This window comes from Tachysurus vachellii, chromosome 15 (genome assembly GCF_030014155.1).
Source record: "Tachysurus vachellii isolate PV-2020 chromosome 15, HZAU_Pvac_v1, whole genome shotgun sequence".
Taxonomy (NCBI): Eukaryota; Metazoa; Chordata; class Actinopteri; order Siluriformes; family Bagridae; genus Tachysurus; species Tachysurus vachellii.
In genome coordinates, this window is record NC_083474.1 from 22,513,231 (window position 1) to 22,535,730 (window position 22,500).

The 22,500-nt window shown below is 40.2% G+C and overlaps 1 protein-coding gene across 9 annotated transcripts in view; it reads right to left on the reverse strand.

Moving 5' to 3' along the window:
* The window catches only part of robo2 (roundabout, axon guidance receptor, homolog 2 (Drosophila)), a 232,080-nt gene that overhangs the window by 50,806 nt on the left and 158,774 nt on the right, over positions 1–22,500 (reverse strand). For 5 of the 9 annotated variants that reach the window (XM_060887915.1, XM_060887911.1, XM_060887907.1 and 2 more), the window contains exons 7-15: positions 21,184–21,195; positions 16,139–16,263; positions 13,535–13,706; positions 8,097–8,302; positions 7,101–7,182; positions 6,220–6,385; positions 5,783–5,949; positions 4,180–4,301; positions 416–647 (exon numbers count right to left, since the gene is read on the reverse strand). In XM_060887915.1, the coding sequence (XP_060743898.1) occupies positions 416–647; positions 4,180–4,301; positions 5,783–5,949; positions 6,220–6,385; positions 7,101–7,182; positions 8,097–8,302; positions 13,535–13,706; positions 16,139–16,263; positions 21,184–21,195 (1,284 nt within the window). The remainder of the gene's footprint in view (positions 1–415; positions 648–4,179; positions 4,302–5,782; positions 5,950–6,219; positions 6,386–7,100; positions 7,183–8,096; positions 8,303–13,534; positions 13,707–16,138; positions 16,264–21,183; positions 21,196–22,500) is intronic. The other 4 variants (XM_060887912.1, XM_060887908.1, XM_060887914.1 and 1 more) reach the window with 1 other exon arrangement.

Below are 22,500 nucleotides of genomic sequence, written 5' to 3' on the forward strand. Positions count from 1 at the left end.
ATAATAAGAGGAACAAGATTAAACACATATAAAGAGTGTGTATATACACACAAGATTAAACACATATAAAGAGTGTGTATATACACACAAGATACAGTACATATAAAGAGTGTGTATATACACACAAGATTAAACACATATAAAGAGTGTGTACAGTATATACACAGAACCTCAGATAACTCTCAAACTCACCTACATTTTACACATGCCCGTGTAGTGTTATTAGTGCGATCTGTAACCAATAAACACCACCACAAAGACCAGAAAACAACCTCAGGGTTCATTTAGGAACAAATGCACGCATTGTTCAACATCTCGTCACTTCTGATGGCACTGAATAGTGATCAAATGTATACAAAACATTGACGTGAGGATGTTTTATTTCCTAATGCGAAACTTCTTTATAGCGTCTTACGTTCTTCGCTCGTCCTCGCCGTCTTCGATTCACTGTCCATTCCCTGGAACTCGTTGAAGTACGGTCGGACTTTGACCTCGTACACGATGCCTTTTTTCAGCGAGGAGAGCATGATGGTCCTCTCAGAAGAAACCTTCACGTCCTGGGTCAGCCAAGGCCCCGGCGATGACAGCCCCGACACCTGCCTGTACAAAACTCTGTATCCCTGGATGAACTGAGACTGGCGGTCCACCTGCAAGCAGAGGGAGAAGAAGACAACAATGTATGCTTACATTTTATTCATCAATCTTCCTGCACATACTGTAATAATCCCGAATCTTATTAATTCGAGCACGACTCACGATTCGGCATGTTCGATTCACGTGAAGTAATCGCTGCATTTACCATTTATTTTAAAAGCCTCGGTGCCCAAGCGAAAACTAACATCTACAGGAAACCTCATGTTCACTTCAATAAAAAAGCTTTTAGTGACCTCTCTCAGGGATACATACACAAACCCCACATGATCTGTAAAAGCTGCATGACATCAGACATCACTACTGACAACATGGCCTGCGAAAGCCTCGGGCAAGAGACAAGATCGTGAGCACGACATCCAGGGAATTATTTCCGGAAGCAGAAAATTCCGGTAAGGCTTTCTGTGAAAGCCATGATGCAGAGTAAATATTTATGATCCATGAATTATGCGCCATTATCATGCATCATAAGAGTTCATTACACAATATTACCGTGATTTGACACGAGCAAAACATTGGGAATTTTATTTAGGACAAAATTTCATATATGTATGCCATAAATCTAGGTTCCTAAATCTAATCATGGCTCTCTAAAATCTACTAAGCTTTACATAAGAACATAAAGCAAGCAAGCACCTCATAAGCATGACGTGTGCTAAATCATCCAATAATGTAGCTCAGCCACTGCGATGCATCAGCTTCTACAGACACGTGTGAATATTCCATTTACTGTATAGGGCGTCATTACTTTTGTTCTAATCCGAATGTCTAATTTGTCTTAATTATGGAGTTGCATTACACAATTTGAAGTAACCAAATGAAATTTTTTTTCTTTTGTGGCGTTAAGCGTGCAGCGCCGCTGTTCCTGCTCCTCCTGCTCCTCCTGCTCCTCCTGCTCCTCCTGCCGGGATGCTGAACGGACTGTAACCATTAGACCATGGAACATTTCAGCAACACTGATATTTTAGGTATCTAGGAAGCGTGTGGCTGCAGGGTGGGGAGGTGAAAATGTGCCAAAAAGAGCGGCGACCAACTCTGCAAACTGTTCACCCTTAAGAAGAAGAGAGAGTGGTGTAAAGGGTGTACACAGGTAAAGGGAAAGTGATGGTCAGACTAACAAGCTTTTCTCCTTCTTGTTATTTACAGAGTGACTGCTGGACAGCGAGGCCGACGTGCCCTTAGCCTGCTACTGACTGCCAGCTTCCTGGGCACTGCTGTAAGCCTACCAGGCCTCCAGACCCACGCACGTCTCCGAGGAGCAGCACCACTCCATAACTCTCACCGAATTGAGTCACTTCTTTGAAATTCTGCTATATTTGAAAAGCATTGTGGGGAGCACGGTGGTTTAGTGGTTAGCACGTTCGCCTCACACCTCCAGGGTTGGGGGTTCGATTCCCACCTCCGCCTTGTGTGTGTGGAGTTTGCATGTTCTCCCCGTGCCTCGGGGGTTTCCTCCGGTTTCCTCCCCCGGTCCAAAGGCATGGTAGGTTGATTGGCATCTCTGGAAAATTGTCCATAGTGTGTGATTGTGTGAGTGAATGAGAGTGTGTGTGTGTGTGTGTGCCCTGTGATGGGTTGGCACTCCGTCCAGGGTGTATCCTGCCTTGATTCCCGATGACACCTGAGATAGGCACAGGCTCCCCGTGACCCGAGGTAGTTTGGATAAACGGTAGAAGATGAGTGAGTGAAAAGCATTGTGAATAAACGGCACTTAAGACTCGATCAGTTCTGACTTCTTGTGTGTTGTCTTCAATCCACTCACAAGCTTAAACGTCACACTCTTTATACTTCCGCAAACTCATAGGATACAAACAATTTTCATAAACAAAAACACTTTTTTTCTTGTAAACGCTCCCAGTTTGTAACATTGATGAATTAATCTGTCAGTATAGAGCGAGACAGGAGACCTGCTCACTTCACGCTAAAAAAAAAACAGCACGACCGTTTCAGCAAGTTACAACTTCGCACTTGCAGCGTTATCACATCACGCTAGAAGACGAAGGCCACCTCGACTCGCTCCTCGACAGCCGCCGCTCAGGAAAAGAGCGGGATTTTTTTAGCGAGAAGGACATAACGAGGCATAACTCACTCTAATGTCTGTTCAGCTGGAGGGCAGCAGATAGCTCGGCGCTCAGGCAGAGATATTAAACAGCTGTTTTTTTGTCCCCCTTCAGCCAAACGATATCAGCTGAATGGTTCCTCTCCTCGACTCTCCTCCCCGCTGCTGTCCAACCTTTTTTTTTTTTTTTTAAGAAATGCTGAAATGTTTGGTGCTTATAGAAAACAGACCTGGCTGCCTCAGGGTTTCGATACGCAATGACTTAAAAGGTAAAATTTCCAGAATATTCCTAAATATTATTCCTGAGTAATGTATATACAGTACACTTCAAAACACCTGATCTCCTGATCGTTAAAAATTAAATAACAGTAAATTTCACTGCATGAATATATCAAGGCTCAAGTTTGCTCCAAAATATATGAACAGAATTTTTGAATGTAAAAAGCCTTGGAAAAAAAAAAGCAGATATATCAAGGAGTGACATTTCCTTCGTTTTTTAATGTAGTTTTTTTTCTAGATGCGTCCAAATAAATACCAAGAAATATACACAGACCACAGCTCCGCCCCTTGCTTTCTATAGGCTCAAGAGACCAAGGCTTATAAATGTATACCTAGATAAAGTCATCGCAAGACAAAAGTAACCACAACCAGGAGCAAATCTTTACTTAGCTTGTCCCAGAGTATTTTATTTGCATTTGCTCTGACTTTTGTCTGCTTTTATTTTGTCTCTTGTATTGCCATAGCAAGGCGTCAAAAACGCTAAATGCTACAGCGAAACTGTAAACTCTCAATTAAAAAAAGCGAGAGACGATATAAACATACATTGACTCATTTGAACGATGAACCTACGATTAGTTACATCTCACCATTTCTATGTTAATGGAGAAGAGAGTCTGATTTTTGATTGATGAAGCTCCAGATGGCTGCTGGTGTTGTTCTGTGTTGATTGCGTGTGACTGACAGAACAATCACAAACATATTCCCTTCCTCCAAACGTATTTGAGTCAGAATCGGCAATTAATCAAAATGGCACTTTCCCAAAGACAAAGAGTTTCTACTGTACATCAATTTATACAGCCGTTTAAGATTCAGTGATGAAGCGAGAAAGCCCGGAGCAGACTTTGCAGTGCCTTCAGGATTGCATGAAGGGTTCTTTTGTGATCGCTGTGCTTAAAAACGCTAATTTTCTTTTAGAGTTGTTTGTGCTTTATTATTTTTTCCCAGAGAACTGCTAAAACTGGACAAACGCTGGATTCTTCTTTAAACTCCTCCCACTGAAGACACGTTTGTAATGACTTTCTATGAGAGCTCTGCTCGTCTTCCACGCACATTAATGGACACAATCCTCCAGTTTGCTTGATTTTGTGTTTATTTCTACCATTGCAAAATACTCTGTCTTTGACCTTCGAAAGTAATTTCATCTCCACAGCTCAACACTGAATCACTGAGTACTGAAAGGTCAGACTTACGGTCCAGGTGACCTGAATGGTGGTGGGGCTGAGGACCACGGGGTTGTGTAGTCGGATGATGACCTCACCCAGCTCTTTCTGTACATGCCTGTGATCTATACCCTTTGCTGGAGGACTGATGTCTGCAGAAGATAAAGAGACATTAGATTTACAAGCTTGCAACTCATACTTACACTATATACTGCACTATGCTATATATAAAAAAACTTGATTAGCAATATATATATATATAATAATAGAACAATTGTTGCTACATTTTTATCCTTTTATAGTAACATCTAATATTGTGAGACATGTTTCTGTTATGGGGGGGCACGGTGGCTTAGTGGTTAGCACGTTCGCCTCACACCTCCAGGGTTGGGGGTTCGATTCCCGCCTCCGCCTTGTGTGTGTGGAGTTTGCATGTTCTCCCCGTGCCTCGGGGGTTTCCTCCGGGTACTCTGGTTTCCTCCCCCGGTCCAAAGACATGCATGGTAGGTTGATTGGCATCTCTGGAAAATTGTCCGTAGTGTGTGATTGCGTGAGTGAATGAGAGAGTGTGTGTGTGCCCTGCGATGGGTTGGCACTCCGTCCAGGGTGTATCCTGCCTTGATGCCCGGTGACGCCTGAGATAGGCACAGGCTCCCCGTGACCCGAGGTAGTTCGGATAAGCGGTAGAGGATGAGTGAATGAATGAATGTTTCTGTTATCACTTACATTTTAAAAGCTATAAACAGTTGTTTCTTTATCGTATTGTACAGTATTCTTTGTTTCTTTGTTTTCTCTATTTCTGCTCTCTCTCAAAAAAAATAAACCCTCCACTTGTCATGTTACAATGTCCCGTTAGTGCTAAAAACATTGTCGCAAAACTTAATATGTCACTGAGCTGGCACTGGAGACTCCTTCCATAAATGGTACATGTAAATATGTCTTCAGTGAAAACTTCACCACATACTGTAACCATACATTTAGTTTTTTTGTGTAATAGCAAGTAATGTATTTCAATCCATTTATAAGCTTTGGATTCTGTTTAGTTTTGTTTAGTTTAGTTTAGACTTGTATAGTTCCACTATACAAGTCTACATCTAAGACGTTACTATAGAAACAATAATTTATTACAACGAGTGCATCGATACAACCCCAGGATCGGAATGGCTAATTACAGAAAATAAATCAACCAATCAGCATCCAAAACTGAAGAGCACTGTGGTTTAATGCAGCATACCTGAACTCTGCACTTAGACCTTCAAGTCCAGACCTAATGAACAGACCAGGGGCTTCATGGTTTTTTAATCGAATCTGTTTCCAGTTTGAGGTTGGCCATTTCTCTCAGTTATGATCATTACGGTAGCAGGGAATGACCCAAACTCAATTACCAACTCCAAAAGTGAAAGATGTTTGCTCTGAGCTGGGACCTAATGGGTTTATCTGATGGCTGGAGTACAGGTTAACTCATTGGGGTCAGATGATTTCCCAACAAAGCAACTTCTGACCTCTCTGCTAAAACAAACTGGTTTAAAAAACTTTTTATTTTCTTGCCTTACACTGGCTTCCTGTAAAGGAATCCAATCAGTTCCTGATGAGAAAATTCAGAAAAAGTATTAAAAACCATGTAAGACCTTACCTTGGGTTCGTACTGGTTCAGACATGGGGCTGGGGTCACTTAGGCCCTGTGTGTTGACAGCACGCACCATGAACAGGTAGATGGTGTTGGGTCGAAGGCTTTTAACAGTGAACTGGGTGGTTTTAACGTGATCAGCTACCGTCTGCCAGCTGTTACTCACAGATTGGCTGAGAGATGCAGAAAAAAATCCATTTCACAAATGAGTGAGACTCCAATGAAGACCTGATGACTTCATTTGAACATTAGGAAGGTAATTTACTCGATAGTAAATTGAGAATACTGACTTTGCAATGTAGCTGACATAAAGAGAGCTGCAGATTAGATCCACATTACAGATTTTATGCATAATCAGCAGCTAAAAGATGCCATTATAGGCTATTTTATTTGAGGAGCTCAAACCAAAGCCAGATGCCAAATCCCTCTCCACTCATCTATACCTGAATGCTTCGATCACATATGAAGTGATGGGCGAGCCTCCAGCCAGGCCCGGCTGCCAGGACAGAGACACGCTGTTCTTGGTGACGTCAGTGACCTGAGGTTTGGAGGGTGGACCAGGAAGTTCTACATTTTCTCTGTTCTTGATCAACACCATACCACCAGATTCTGAGAGAAAAGATAAAAGATAAGATGATCTTCATGTTTACTCACGTGCTTCTAGACATGATAACTTGATCAGATTGCCTTGCATTTACATTGTCAAGTGTCAAACGCTTCATTTTATAAATACTATGTAAAGTAGTGACTGACATCACAATAATGACACATCACTGGTCAGCTTGAATGATTCCTGTTCTGTTTCTTCCACTCTTAGTGACTTTAGTTCCTAACTCCATTTAGTTCTCATTTACTGTTTGATGGCAAAAAAAAAAAGAAAAACAAATCTTAACTTTGATGTTGGCTTTGACAAAGCAAGTATTCGCAAAGGCTGGTGTTTTTTGGAGGTGAGTGGACAAAAGGATCAGTGTTACGTTTGGAGGCAAGTGGACAGAAAGCTAGGGTGCCAAAACATTTGAAGGCAACTGGAGACAAGCCTGTGAGGTTATCCGAATACTCTTGAGGAAGTTCCCCTCATTGTTCTGAGTGTTTTGATATATGTTTTGATAACCTCACAGGCTTGTCTCCAGTTGCCTTCAAATGTTTTGGCACCCTAGCTTTCTGTCCACTTGCCTCCAAACGTAACACTGATCCTTTTGTCCACTCGCCTCCAAAAAGCACCGGCCTTTGCGAATACTTGCATCATCAAAGCCAACATCAAAGTTTGTCACGACGAACTTTACAAATCTACTGTAGTTGACTTGTTTATTATCGAATGGAGTACCTTTCACTTCCAGGAAGGCGCTCCATGACGTTTCGCCACTCGAGCTAGCGGCCACACAGGTGTAGATCCCAGAATCGGAAAGCTGCAAACAGATCATTTAAAATCCTTAACTTTTCATTTAAAATGCTCTCAACATCTCAAGAGTACCATGACACATCGCAGGACAGGGAAAGCAAGAACACCAATGTAACCCATTTGTGGTAAGTGCTGATGCTAATGTGGTTAATGAATTCTGCTGTGTACACTCCTACATTTACCCTGCTGGCAAATGTACCAACTGTTCCTCCAACAGCAACAAAAGGTGGGCTAATGTGCTTAGAGCGGACAGTGGCTAAAACCTTCCTGGACTGATGACAGCTGGCGTCTATCCCCTGCAACTTTTATGTAATCTTCCTTGCATTGTTTGTTACCTTTCATCACTGTGCCTTGCCTTCATTTATTAGATAAAATGTCAGTGCCGGGCAGCTCTGTCAGCCATAATGGATATTCCATCGAGGACAAATAGGGGGTGAGGGACTTAAATTCAATATAGTAGTCTATGTGTGTGTATGGATAGATCCACACAATTGGACTCTGTCCAAGCTTCCACAAATGATGCTTGGGAGACCTGTCATTTAACTAAGTGATAGTATCAAACAATTTACCGAAATCAATATTTTGCATTCATCTCTTTAATGCAATATGATTTCCCTCAGCCTGAGCGTGCTATGTCTTACCAATATCTGATTGAATACAGCTAAGCTTATACATCATACTTAGACACCCATAGTGTTTGACAGCCAGCTTCACATATACGAACAATAAATAAAGACGCGTGTATTTTACCATCTATCAAAGTTTGTCTTGTACAAAAAAAGATTACATTACACCGAACAAGGTTATGTTTGATGTTATAATATTATAGCACTCGGAATAGGTGAAGGAGAAGAAACAGACAGGAAGAAAAGAAAAAAAAACATGTTTTCAACATATAAACGTGTTTTATTTCACTCTCACCCTTATGTTCTTGATCTGAAGGCTGCCAAGCTCCTGCAAGGACATGCGAGGATCTTTACCCAGCAGACTCACACCATCCTTCAGCCAGCTGATGGTGGGAACAGGTTCTCCAGATGCTTGGCACTTTAACAGAGCTACACTGTCCACACCCAGGGACTGATTGGCTGGGCCTTGGCGGATGATTGGCGGTGGCCTGTCTGTCAGCACTGACCAAATGAGAAAGAACCTCAATGAGTTCACCATTTACACCAAACTATTTGAAATGTTGTGAAATTGTTATCATTAGCCACCAGGTTTATCATAATGAGCAGATAGATGATAGAAGAATGCCAGACCTAGCTACAGATGTTGTGGTTCAACCTGTGGAACATAACTATGCTTTCTGAGAAGGAGCCGGAAAATAGCTGACTCTTTTTTCACTGATGTGGTAGAAATGAGGTGGTTTGCTTGCTTTCTTTTGGTTTTCTAGCAAGTTCCTTTAGGCAATTTAGCCAAGATCCAGTAAATGTCAAACATATAGTACTATAATATTGTGCAGTAACAATAAAGAGCTCACTCTGGTCATGAGAAGCAAAATCCGACACCTGCAAATGATGAGGAAAAGCTGTTTGTATTCTAAATTATAATATATAACATAAAAATATATGTTTTTTCCATGAATATGTGGTCCTTTCTCAAGGCCATATTAATATTGCTTTTCCAAATATCCACAGAACAGTTTTGCCTTTCCTTTACTTTTTTTTAAGAAATGTTGGCCTAATATTTGCAAAGTGCTAGGTTCTAAAAAGGTTCTTTAATCTATAATTCTTGGACCGGTGGCAAGCTTTTATCTCTGAGAGGTGAATAATACATTGTCTCTTGGCCTCGAGGCTGTTATAATGAGCTGCTATGGATTAATGAGAGCAGACCTGAGGGTACTAATTACAGCATCTACCTTTAACCTTTCTGATTGTTTCTCCTAACATCCTTCATCCTCTCTAGCTCTCGGTGAGGTGCTGGACACTACCTCTGTGGATTTTATGCATTTACCTTTGCCATGAAGGATGGTATTTATACTGTTGAAATCTCAGAAGCAATGCTGAACAGGGCAAGGGGTTGAAAAGATGGCATTTTGATATATCAAAGAGGATTAGGCTAAGCTTATTTTAACCCAAATTAAGATGTTCAGATATATCACTCTTTCCTCCTGCTAGCCAGAAAGCTAGCATCATTAGGTGATAGATTGTGGTGTGGATTAATTATAATTCTCGATTTAAGACTGTAATTGGTTATTCTTGAAGCTGACCACCTATCAGTGCACCATCAAAACATCACAAAAAACATTTGACTATTACAGTATATTCTTGAAGCTTCACTCTTTGTATATGAACATTATAATGCATTGTTCATATGAAAGTAAACTAACCTCCACACAACTAATTCATAGAAATAGATACATACATAAACATCTATCGATTAAACATCTGCCTTGATATATTCTTTGAGGGACAAGTAAACTGTCTGTTGTGTGAAAGTGCCTTACATGGTGTGAATTATAGACGTTTTGCACATCAAACTCAGCTCAGCAGCAAAGAGGTATGAAAGAATTTCCACTGTGTATGATCTCTCTAAATTAGGGAGCATCATTCAGGGAGGAAAAAAGCAAAACCAAACAAACAAAACAAACAAACAGAAAAAGACCCGCTGCATGCAATTTCATGTGTACATGTATTAAGATCTAATTGGTGAGCCAGCCAGGAGTATTTAATAATCTTTTAAAGAAGGAAAAACAAAGATTAATCATTATGCAGTGTGGCACAGGTAGACCATTTGTATGAGACATGTCAAGGTGTAAGAATAAAAAAAATATTCTAAACCGTATCAAGAATTACATCCCTTAAGTCAAGGCTATTTTTAAATAATTAACAGACTCTTTTCAGCCTTACTATCTGTCTGAGATTGTCATGGTCATGATTGTCAAACACGGCATGTTATTTGTTATAAAAACGTTTGTAAAGGATGACAGCTAATTGGTGAGCCAGACATGAGTTGCAAAAAACATGACCACCCTCAAGAACATTTTTAAGGATGAACACACAGTTCTGTGAGAGATAATTTCACTACTATTTGTGGTGGGGCAGAGATGTAATGGCAGTAATTGCCAGTTCATGTAATGGCATGTTTTTGAGATAAGGGAGAAAACTTATATAAAAAGAACCCAGAGGAAACCCAGATGAACAGCGGACTCTACTTATCGAACCGGGGATCTTGAATCTTTATTTATGTACCAAAATATAATTTGTGAGCAGCCAGAAATGTTCAAAATCTAATTTAAGATCAAAATATTTTCAAGCTGGCATTGAAAAAGTTTTAAGAAAATCCAAAGACAGTTTTCCGATCTAGATTTTTATAAGATTTATTTTTTTGTGCTAATATCCTCAACAGCAAGCTTCAAGCTAGCGCTGCCACTCACTAAGATCAGACAGTATCTAATCCCTCTCTGCCAGAGTGATGGTCCCGAGTATGTGTATTCGGAAGCCATGATGGAGTGACGAAAAAAAACCTTGACTGAATAAGTGTCTCTGTGTGTGTGTGAGAGAGAGAGAGAGAGAGAGAGAGAGAGAGTGTTTGTGTGCAGGAATGACATGACAGATTGATGAGGAGATGGTTGGACTCTTAGATTAAAGGGGCCTTGGTGCTGTCTGCATCAGGAATTTCTCATTACGTTTCTCCTTGAACCTGTCGGACTCCTGTTGCCCCTCAGCTCACTAAATCACACTGTTAGAACTGCAGGTGCGACCGTGATCCTCTACCCTTGCACTACGCTTTTCCGACTAATCCCTCGCTACTGCTTTTCTTCACTATACTCTTTCACAATCTGTCGATATGTTTCAGCAAGAGAAAGCGTTTTCTCTCTAAAAAAACAAACACAAACATAAAATGTTAAAGACGTCCAGAAGTGAAGCAGGTTTATATCACCGTGTGATGAGTTCTGTATTGTGATTAGTTGGAAGGTGGTGATTAAATTCTATAAAATATTGCTCTAACACATTATAGTTTCCTTACACAGGTCCAAGTGCAAGAAGATGTTTATGTATCAGTTAGAGAAGGAGTCTCTAGTGTCAGTACTCTGCAGCAAACAACATTAAATCTGTAGGAAACGAAAACTGAGATTTTTTATATCATTAACTTAAGGAAGTTCTGTTTATAGCTGCTAAAACGTAAACAAGAGCTGGAACTAACTTTATTCGCAGATGTTCCTCAATACTAAATGTAAAGCTATACGCATAAAAAGTATGATGTGTCGTCCTAACGAGCAACACTTGGTCAGTATCGGTAAATTGCTGTCATGTTAAGAGAAATAAAACACTTTGGGACACCTTGTACAATTAATCTTAGCAGCTTTCTAAAATATTCTTTATAAAGGTTCCTGCTCAAAAAAAAAAAAAAAAACTGTTGCAGTTTATTGCAGAGAATTATAACTTTTCATCATGAAATCAAGGGCACTTCTTTTGATTTTTTAGAACAAAAAAAACCCTAATAAAAGCTAACTTTTTTCCTCCTCTTTTCTTTATAGTGTAGTTGCTATAACAACACTGTGAGGAAGCAGAATCTGTGACATCAAGCGTGCTGCTCAGTTCGCTTTGTGCTGCACAATCGATGCTGCTCGGGGAAAAAAAAAATCAAGGACAAATTCCAACTCGGCCCACGGCGTCAATAGAAACGCCGCACAAAGACATGCTGCTCAAGTGCTTCTGCTACAGAGCCGTGCTCGGTACAGGGTCTGCTCGTGAATCACAGAAAGGTCGGAAAGATGAATAAGGTGAACTGAAACACAAGGACAGGGAAGAGAGAGATAGAAAGCAGGAGGAGAGAAAGAGAGAGAGAGAGAGAAAGAGAGAGAGAAAGAAAGAGAGAGAGGCGGCTTCTCTAAACCTTTCTGACAAAAAATATAAAGATTTACCAGATTGAAGATTGAGTGACTGCATGTGTGTGTGTGAGAGAGAGAGAGAGAGAGACAATTCAAGATGGTTTGGAATTATTCAAAACTAATTATGTGCAGGGGGGGCACGGTGGCATGGTGGCTTAGTGGTTAGCACGTTCGCCTCACACCTCCAGGGTTGTGGGTTCGATTCCCGCCTCCGCCTTGTGTGTGTGGAGTTTGCATGTTCTCCCCGTGCCTCGGGGGTTTCCTCCGGGTACTCCGGTTTCCTCCCCCCGGTCCAAAGACATGCATGGTAGGTTGATTGGCATCTCTGGAAAATTGTCCGTAGTGTGTGATTGCGTGAGTGAATGAGAGTGTGTGTGTGCCCTGTGATGGGTTGGCACTCCGTCCAGGGTGTATCCTGCCTTGACGCCTGAGATAGGCACAGGCTCCCCGTGACCCGAGGTAGTTCGGATAAGTGGTAGAAAATGAGTGAGTGAGTGAGTCATTATGTTCATATATGAAATGTTTAAATGCCTTTTTACCTCAAAATGCCAAAATTCACCAAAATTAAAAAAAAAAAAATTTTGTGTTTTAAAAATAGCGATCCTTATACAAAAGTCATAATACTAAAAATGTGTGTGTGTGTGTTTATATTTGTTTCTGTAGTTTATTTTTATTTTGGGGAATATTGTTTCATTTTTAAATATTTCTTAAGTTGATTATTTATTTTTTTCCATCTGATTACGTGATTACGTGACACGGCAGGCGCTTTCTCACATGATCACGTCTGAAAAACTTACAGTCACGTGAAATTGCACTAGGGCTGTGGCTCTGTAACATGACAGTAAGTCAGGAAGTTCACTGTTATATGACCCACTCATTTTAACATATAACATAAAATTAGAATTTAATCTCTGAAGTTAATCGTATGTTAAAAAAAGAAAAAAAAACTTTTGATACTTTTATAAAACTTTATAAAGCAGCCATTTAACTAAAGATTTATTTTTAACATATCCAAAAAAAAAAGAAATATTGATTTGAATTTTCTTTTACAAATAAACTCTTGTTTTATATGTGAGCGTCAAAAGAATAGAATCACCTGAAAAATAAACGATTTGTTAAAATAGTCACATGTAAAATAAAAAAAAACTTGTGAAAAAAATAAAACAACATGAAAAATACCAACATAAAAAAAAGCTAAAAATAAAACCATATAGAAAAAGCAAATGTTAAATAAAAAAAATTAAATGTTAATAAACAAATGTGGGAAAAAATGGTCTTCATGTGGGAAAAAAGAAAAGAAAAAGAAAAGAAAATATGTAAATCATACGTGTAACTTTTCTTTATATAAGGAATGAATTTGTATATTTCAGGTACCCGTTTCATATCAGTAAAGACATCATGAATAGCTCAGATAGAACAGAACAGATCAAATAGAGCACATTCTAAAATAAAATAATAATAAATAAAAAAAAAACAGAGAGAAAAACCAAGAAGCAAAAAAGAAGCTCCATCCTTCTACATCACTCACCATCTGTTACTTCCAGTTGAGCTTTGGCGAGGATGCTGCCAGCGACCGTCAGCGCCTGGCAGATGTAGTAGCCTCCGTCTGCTCGCTGCACGCCCGTGATGGTCAGATCTCCGCTGGGCGAGACAGAGAAGCGACTGTTGGGTTGTTGCGGCTGGTTGGGAAACAGCAGGTTCTGCACAAACAAACAATAAGGAGGAAAGTGGAGTAGTTAGAAGCTGAGATTCCTGTGGAGGTGAAGCTGAAGGAAACCTGAGTAGAAGTATGATCAGCTTTCCTGCTCTGTGCTAAATATAAGCAGTGCAGAACATGAACATGAACCCAACTGCGTTATTCAGACCTCAGACTCGAGCACTAGTCAGAAGTTACACCAGAGTTATGCAAAGTGGGTGGAGATACTGTATATTAGGTCCAGAACCATCGTCTTAGCAGTTTAACGTAGCCATTTTTCAAGGTCTATATTAAATACACAAATATATACAAATACTTTAACATCCATTCATGGAAAATGGATCCTAACAAAAGACATTGCAGTGGTTCTCAAAGTTGTAGAGACTACTTTAACTTCTAAATCTACCAAAGTACTAAAACCAACTCCGAGTTCAAGGTCCTCAGCTCTAATTCACTCCATAATGAAGTCCTGCTTTTTTTAACTGTTCCTGAAATTTCCTTTAACAAAACAGTTCATTTCGGTGCTTGGACCCCTAAATATTAACATATAACGTCGATAAAATTACGAATGAAATTCAAGTAAGATGTAAATGCAGATGAGATTCAAACTGTTGGAACATGTTCTTTAGGGGATATCGCATTTTTCACGTCTTCAAAATTGCTTTTGTCGGTCTGCATTTTCTATCCCCTTTTTTTTGTTTACAGGCAAGTGCTTGTGTTTAAACCCAGTGGTCCAAAAGCCATTGAAAATTAGTATATAATTAATTAATTAATTAATTATATATAAATTTTTCATATGGTATTTTTCATGTTGTTTTATTTTTTTCACACGTTTTTTTTTATTTTACATGTGATTATTTTAACAAATCGTTTATTTTTCAGGTGATTCTATTCTTTTGACGCTCACATATAAAACAAAAGAGATTTTTTTGTAAGGGTTGTGCGAAGTTGGTCATCATACAGTAAACGTTTATTTGTAAAAGAAAATTCAAATCAATATTTCTTTTTTTTTTTTGATATGTTAAAAATAAATCTTTAGTTAAATGATTAAATGACTGCTAACAGGAGAAGTTTGAAGCTTCAAGCATTTATAAGATAAAATTTCAAAACATTTATAAAAGTATCAAAAGTTACTTAAATTAATTAATGAATTAAAAAAGTGAAGTCATTAAGTCGTCGCTGTCGGGCGGAAACCTCGTATGTCCAAATTTGGTCAATTTCATATTTTTTCACATATCGATGCTATTGGTCAGTCCCCACGTGGGTCTGTTATTTTTACAAGTTATTAACCAATCTAAAGTCTTAAAAATAGCTTGAGCGCAAATCTCATAACTCCATTGGACACTTCAACTGTCCACCTCTTCCTCACTCCGTGGGAGAGCTTCACGGCATATTTCTCCTCAAGAAGAGTCGCAACGAATCAACACGTCTTCTGAGGTAAATGTCTTCAAAACACTGGGCTCAAAGAAAAAAAAATCTTGACCCCCGCTAGTTCTGGTGCTCGTCTGAGGACAGGAATTTAGCGCAAGACAATCCACTGCAATACGGACTAAACCCTGTGCACTGCAGATAAGGTACGGCGTTTTTTTAATTTCCTGAAAAATAACGGTTTTGGAGATACGAGGATTTCGCCCGACAGTGACAAAGTCTAACTACTGTCCCATGTCTAGGCCTGAATGTTACTTTCCCCATGTCTACCAGGGACTAGTTTAAATTCCAATGAATAAAAAGCTCTTTAATAAGAACAACCTTCCCTGTACAGTCGACCCAACCGAAAGATCGAGGTGAGTCAGAGGTGATTCGATGCTAATTCAGATTCCCTCAACAGTTTTTGCTAATTAGCAGAATAATGACCAAGCTTTGCTAATGGTCCCTCATCCTACTTAATGCTTAGCATGATGGCACCAGCCCTGCCCTTCATACCCATTATTTTTATACATTCTTTCCTTTTTTGGCCCTGAAACCTGACTTTCAGAGGAATTTACACCAATTAATGTATTAAATGCAGCAAAATGATAAGTCTATGTTGTGCATGTGAGTGTGTGTGTGTGTGTGTGTGTGTGTGTGTGTTTGTTTCTTCTAATTAACCATTCTAGTCGTGAACGCATGATGGATGTCCAGCCCATTATTATCGAGTGTGAGCGAATGGGTTCTTTCTGCAGTAATTACTTAATTACTTCACGTCTTATTTAATCATGAACATGTGTATATACAGAATGAAAGAGGGATATTCTACAATTTCCTGTATTTATTCAGACAAAATTATTAAATTGGATAGCAAATTTGAAAAGCAGCCATTATGACCTGTATGACGATGAGCATATGGTGAGAATCACCTTAATGAGAAACGTCAGTAATTATCACATTACAGGAAGTCCAGAAATAATCACTGCTTTATATAAACGTTGTGGATGAACGCTAAAGGTTTTAACTTACCTGGCTGCCTTCCTTCTGCCAGAACACAGCAGGCTGAGGATTCCCCTTGGTCTCACATGGAAACGTCGCCGTACGACCCTGAGCCACGATCTGGTCCCGTGGTCGGATCACGAACTGCGGTGGCGCTGGATCAGAAAAGCAAACACGGAACGTTTAGGAAGCTAAATAGTACACGGACATCCAGGGATTTCATGCAGCAGCATTTATGCTATCAGTTAAGGGGTGTGGATGTTGCCAGTGAAACTACAAGAAGCCATTCATCCAGGATGAGAAGGAGGAGGAGTCAGGATGAATGACGGACAATGTCCGAGCATTACACCAGTGAGGGTTAGTCATTGTGCTTCGTGCCTCCATTATTCATCATAACTCATACACTTCAATAATTCCCTTATAATCGTTTGATGAATTTTAGAACTTCTCAAAATTGTCCCATAAAATTATTTCACGTTATTTCTTTTTTTGTCAGTTCATTCTACACGAGACTCTGAACATCTGTTTAGAATAAAACGAACACGTACTTTTCCGTCCAACAAAGAGAGTAAATAAAATTCTTCTTCTTCTCAATAATTAATGTACACAGAGGCATTGATGCGTAACTGGCCACAGCAGAACCCACAATGCTTCATGTTTAAAATATTACAGGAGCGGTTCTGCTGCTGTAGTGCTCCTCAGAAATACGTTGTGGTCCTCCAGCTCACTAAAACTAGCGTAGACGTACCCATGAGAATGCCGCCTCGAGCGTTGTGTGCTTGCTCTCAAAAATGAATAGAATTTTTTGCTAAGGGTATTTAAGGGGAAAGTCCTATTAGGTTTGGACTAAGAGAAATAACATCAGGTTTAAAATTCGTCTATTTTTTTTTTTTGTTGGTAAAGAATTGAGAGCGGTGTGAAAAAAGCAGAACCTCTTTTCCATCATCTGTTACTGAAAATAAAGTTTAAAATGAGAACAAATCAAATATGTATGGTGTTTAATAGGACACATGACAGTCAGAGAAGTTCGGAGATTGTCTTCTTCATGTTATGGTCATGTGACCTACAAAAGCCCTATTCGGACGGGATTAGTTTTACGTGGGGACGTGGGGGTAAAGTAATTATTACCAGAGCTTCTCGGTGATTTTAGGGGATGTGGAGTAATGCAATTTTACCTCAGGACGTCTGTAATATTAATTGGCCAATTCGCACGGGACAAGACATCTGAGTACAACTAGCAGAAGTGGGAGGGGTAACTCGCTTTACGCACCACAGTAACCTCCTTGTCGTCATGTGCGTATGACGTTGCTTCCTGTTATCACGTGCGCAAACAGACAACATGGCACCTCCATGCTTGCAAAACGTGCCAAAAACTACTTTTAAACAGGAAATGACGGAATTTTTCCGGACCTTTTTACAGAAGGTAAAAGTCGCCATAATCTTTCCTGACATTGTCCGTAATGATTACCGAGATGGCACATTCGGACGGGACTAAAATCACAGAGAAGCTCTGGTAATAATTACTTTACCCCCACGTCCCCACGTAAAACTAATCCCGCCCGAATAGGGATTAAGAGTTAACTTTAACAGAATAACATTTGGTGACATTTTAAGACCTTTTACACCTTTCAATTAATTTTATCAACAGGAGTTAAAAAATACAAGCCGAGGTCTTCATTCTTTACATCACTTAGAAGCAAAAAAAAGCTCATGGTGCTTAAACTCTAATGAACCAATTAGACCCTTCATCCCCTTTCTCCATCCTCTACAAGCATCAACCTTACAGCACCAGCACCATCCGTCGCTACTCCTCCAGCCTTCCTCTCGGACTCGCTTTCTGCGCAAAGCACCACAGATGTCATGCTAATGAGAAGGTCAAGGTGTCAAAGAAGCTGTTTTTCCCTCATTTCTCTTCAAAGGCAGGAAACGGCAGCGGGAGTTACTGTGGAGATAAAGTATTATCGTCTTCCAGTCCTACTCCCTAGAAGATCTGTGGTTTGTTGGCTTCAAACGTTCCACACATGAATTAGAGTTTAACTGCCACCATGACACATGCTTCTTGGCTTCCTCACAGCAATAATCAAACAACGATAACTCAGAACCAGAAAAAAAGACTATGTACTATAAGGGAAAAATTTCCAGGATCAAAAATCATGCTGAAAACAAATACATGTATCTAGGAGACCATCCAATCCGCCTCAAGAGATGGAGCAGCAATTACTTGTGGGGTAAAGTTACCCAAAGCTACGATAACTCCCACAATGAGCAGCATGGAGCCTGACAGAGAGCAATGTCGCTACTCCATCTTCATTTCTGAAGGAGTATCAGGTCCGTTCGTTTCTTGCTTGTCACGTAATTAAAATTCAATTGGTCAGAATTATAATGATGGTGAAAAGTAAAAGGCAGTCGAACGCAGAAATCAGGAAAAAAAGATTTGAGCGTGGAACCCGAGTCGACTCAAACGAACGAATCATTTGTTACATTAATAACGAGTTTAAATAATTTATTGAATCCAATTCAATTCATTCATTTTCTACCACTTATCCGAACTACCTTGGGTCACGGGGAGCCTGTGCCTATCTCAGGCGTCATCGGGCATCAAGGCAGGATACACCCTGGACGGAGTGCCAACCCATCACAGGACACACACACACTCTCATTCACTCACGCAATCACACACTACGGACAATTTTCCAGAGATGCCAATCAACCTACCATGCATGTCTTTGGACCGGGGGAGGAAACCGGAGTACCCGGAGGAAACCCCCGAGGCACGGGGAGAACATGCAAACTCCACACACACAAGGTGGAGGCGTGACCAATTCAATTCAATTGAGTTTTATTTGTTTAGTGCTTTGGACAGAAATATATAAATTTACATATAAATGATTACATTTTTAATTTATACCTAATGATCAAACCAAAAGTGATGGTGTTCAGGAAAAACTCCCTGAGACATCATGGAGTAGAAACGTCGAGAGGAACCAGACTCAAAAGGGAACTTCATACTCATCTGAGAGGTTGCGTCATCTGAGTCATTACTTTTCAATAGCTGTGTACAAAATGGACAAAATTGTGTAACCAGGAAATTAATTCTGGTTTCAACATGAACAACTGATCAACGATAGAAATGTAAACGCAAAAGTGTTCATATCAAATCAATTCAACTGCAGTCCAAAGCTTTCTTCATGAAGTCTCCTGTAAGTGGAACCATCTACAGCAATCTCATGCATCTCCAGCATGTCCAAGCAGTCCATCTTCAGCAGATCCTACATCTCCAGAACACATTTCTGGAGCAAGAGCACGTCTGTTATAAATACACTGCATGTGTCATTCGAATCCTGCAAACGAGTCGATTCATTTTGCATTTGAGTTGATTGGAAGCAAACCAAAGGAGCTTTCAGACTAGAGCAAAACACACGTTTCTGAAGCACTAAAGCTTTTCAAGAGCACCTTTCTACACACTCTCTGCGCGTTTGTTTCGATTCCTTCAAATGAGTCGAATCGGATTCGATTTATTTGCTGTTGAGCGAACTTTGAGCAGAAAAACACAGCAGGGTTCAAAATACTAAAAACTACTAAATATCCAGTCCAACTATCTGCTGAGTTGCTTCACACTTTGGCTGGTTTTCTTTCCACTCAGCAAAAAGATTCACTCCCAAAAATAACAGGATCCTTGTTGTTTCCTGAAAGGAGAAGTTCTCTTCAAGTCCCTTTATGGAGTCCGTGACAGTCTACACCTGCACAACACATCCGACGATTTAAAGCGTACGCGACAGGAAAAGCACATAAATCACGCTAGAGCTGATATTAAACCAGCTTAGCGTCGGTCTGCGACAAACTAAAACAAAGAAAGTTTTTCCGTTGTGCTTTTTATTACAAGCAGCTCATTATTATGTCACTTAATGACTGAAAGTCCTGCTTGGATAATCTCATGCACTGTTGGTTTAATTTTTAAAATAATTTAAGTATCATTCACAAAATGTTCACAAAACCATGAAGTGTTTATATCACTTACACCACAGCAATTTACGAGCGGTTTCATTTTTAAGTTACTAATAAATTCTTTGCCCCTTTTTTTATCCATTTGTAGGTCAATACTTTAAAACTTCCCTGAAACATTGCAGCTATAAACAAACATTTGTTCCTTCACCTTGTCGTGTCTCTTTTTTTCCTGTCTATCGAAATTTCTCACTCACTCACTCTCTCGTTCATTTTCTACAGCTTATCCGAACAAATATCAGGCGTCATCGGGCATCAAGGCAGGATACACCCTGGACGGAGTGCCAACCCATCGCAGGGCACACACACACACACACACTCTCATTCACTCACACACTACGGACAATTTTCCAGAGATGCCAATCAACCTACCATGCATGTCTTTGGACCGGGGGAGGAAACCGGAGTACCCGGAGGAAACCCCCGAGGCACGGGGAGAACATGCAAACTCCACACACACAAGGCGGAGGCAGGAATCGAACCCCCAACCCTGGAGGTGTGAGGCGAACGTGCTAACCACTAAGCCCCCTTCTATTGAAATTTATAAGACAAAAATCATATTCCGAGTAACTTTAAATAAACGTCTCCTTACAGAAAACGACAACACGCGTTTCACACGTTACACACTTTTTTAATTTATAATTATTAGTGTGACGTCTGCTGGACAAGCGACGTCGCTATAAAACGCAAGCGCCTAAATATAAACCGATGATTCGCAGTCAGAGCTTCTGTTACAGAAGATAAATCGACACCTTCTGACCAATCCAGAATTGACATGGAATAAGAGACATGAAAAGTTTAATCTAATAATTAATTTCTGCTGTGAGCTCAAATGGCACAGGCCAGTAAAAACATCTTGAGCAGTTACAAACAAAAAAAAAAGTACAAGAACCTTCGGGACCTGTTCCATGCAGTGGAAAAAGACTTACTGAGTAAATTTAGTCCTAGAAGATCTTCTACCAAGGATTTGGGTTTGTTAGTAATAATCCAGACTGACAGGTTAGTAGGTTAAGGAGTTAAAGAAAAAGTAGAGGAGGTTCATGCAATGGAAGACTCATACGATGGGTACTTACCCACAGGGCGAGCTGTAGACACGACAATGGTGACGAAAACCACAACACCGATAAAGACAGACAAAACAACAAGGAACAAAATAAGAAAGAGAATGAAAAAAAAGAAAAACATAAACAAATGACAAAGTTAGAATGAACTACAAACGTGTCGTGTTCTGGGTAACAACCGCGGCAGGTCTCAATAGCAAGGAACATGGACGAGGTCTTCAGCTAGAGGTCCGTCCAGGTGAGGACTTTTATAGACTTATGAAGCATTTTCGATGAGTAGAGATGTGTGTTTTTTCCTCTGTTGATAAGCTTACACTAAATTTTAGTGCTGAAGATAAATTTGAGCTGCTTTTTGGAACATCTCAGAAAGGAGAAATGGGTTTGATATCAACATTTGATGAAACACTACAAATTCTTAAAGTAGCGTGGAGTGAGGCACGACAAACACGTCAAATCATTAACACGGACACAACAACATTAAGTTTTTTTGTCCTATAGTAAAAATAGTCTAGTGCCTCCTGGTGGTGTGTGATTAGAGATGATGATCTTTGGGGTTCATGTGGAGGTAAGAGGGTCAAAAAATGTTGGTCTCACCAGCAGACACCAGACATTCTCCTCACATCATCTCATTATAGCATGAGGTGAAAGTCTGACACTCTTCACAGCCGTGCTATCGGAGCTACGCGACCGGCATTAATAACGTACATGCACCCGGCTTTCAGAAAGGAAAAGGCAAAACATGTACATCGCTGACAGAGAGACAGCCGAGGAACTGAGACAAGGAGGAGGAGGAGGAGAAGGAGGAGGAAGAAGGAAAGAGGCTGACGCAGAGACCCAGGCTCATGTTTAATGCAGAAGTAAAGCTGAGAAAGCTGGAGTTCAGGCTCTCGAGTCGCTAAATTTACCCCCTTCTCTTTCTCCTCCAAGAGTTTAGCTCCACTGAGCACATCATACCGCGTCTAAATCCTCCATTAAAAAGCAAGAAAATTGAAGACCACCCCCCCTCCCCCCAAGTCCTCCAGACCCCCTGTGCAGCTTTAAAGCTCTCCATAGAGCACCTAGGCAATTTAATTTAATGGGACGGGAAAGCAAGTGAGAGAGAGAGAGAGAGAGAGAGAGAGAGAGAGAGAGAGAGAGAGAGAGAGAGGTAAAGGGAAGCGATTACGGCTAAATGTTTTTATTAACCTCGCCCGGCCGGGCCGTGCATCACCGGGTCGGTCTGCACCAGTAAACTGTGAAATGGCTTTACTGGTTTTGGGTACGATGGAGTCATGGAGACATTGTTTGTGTGTTTGTGTCGCTGTAGTTGGACCACAGTGCAATAGTCAA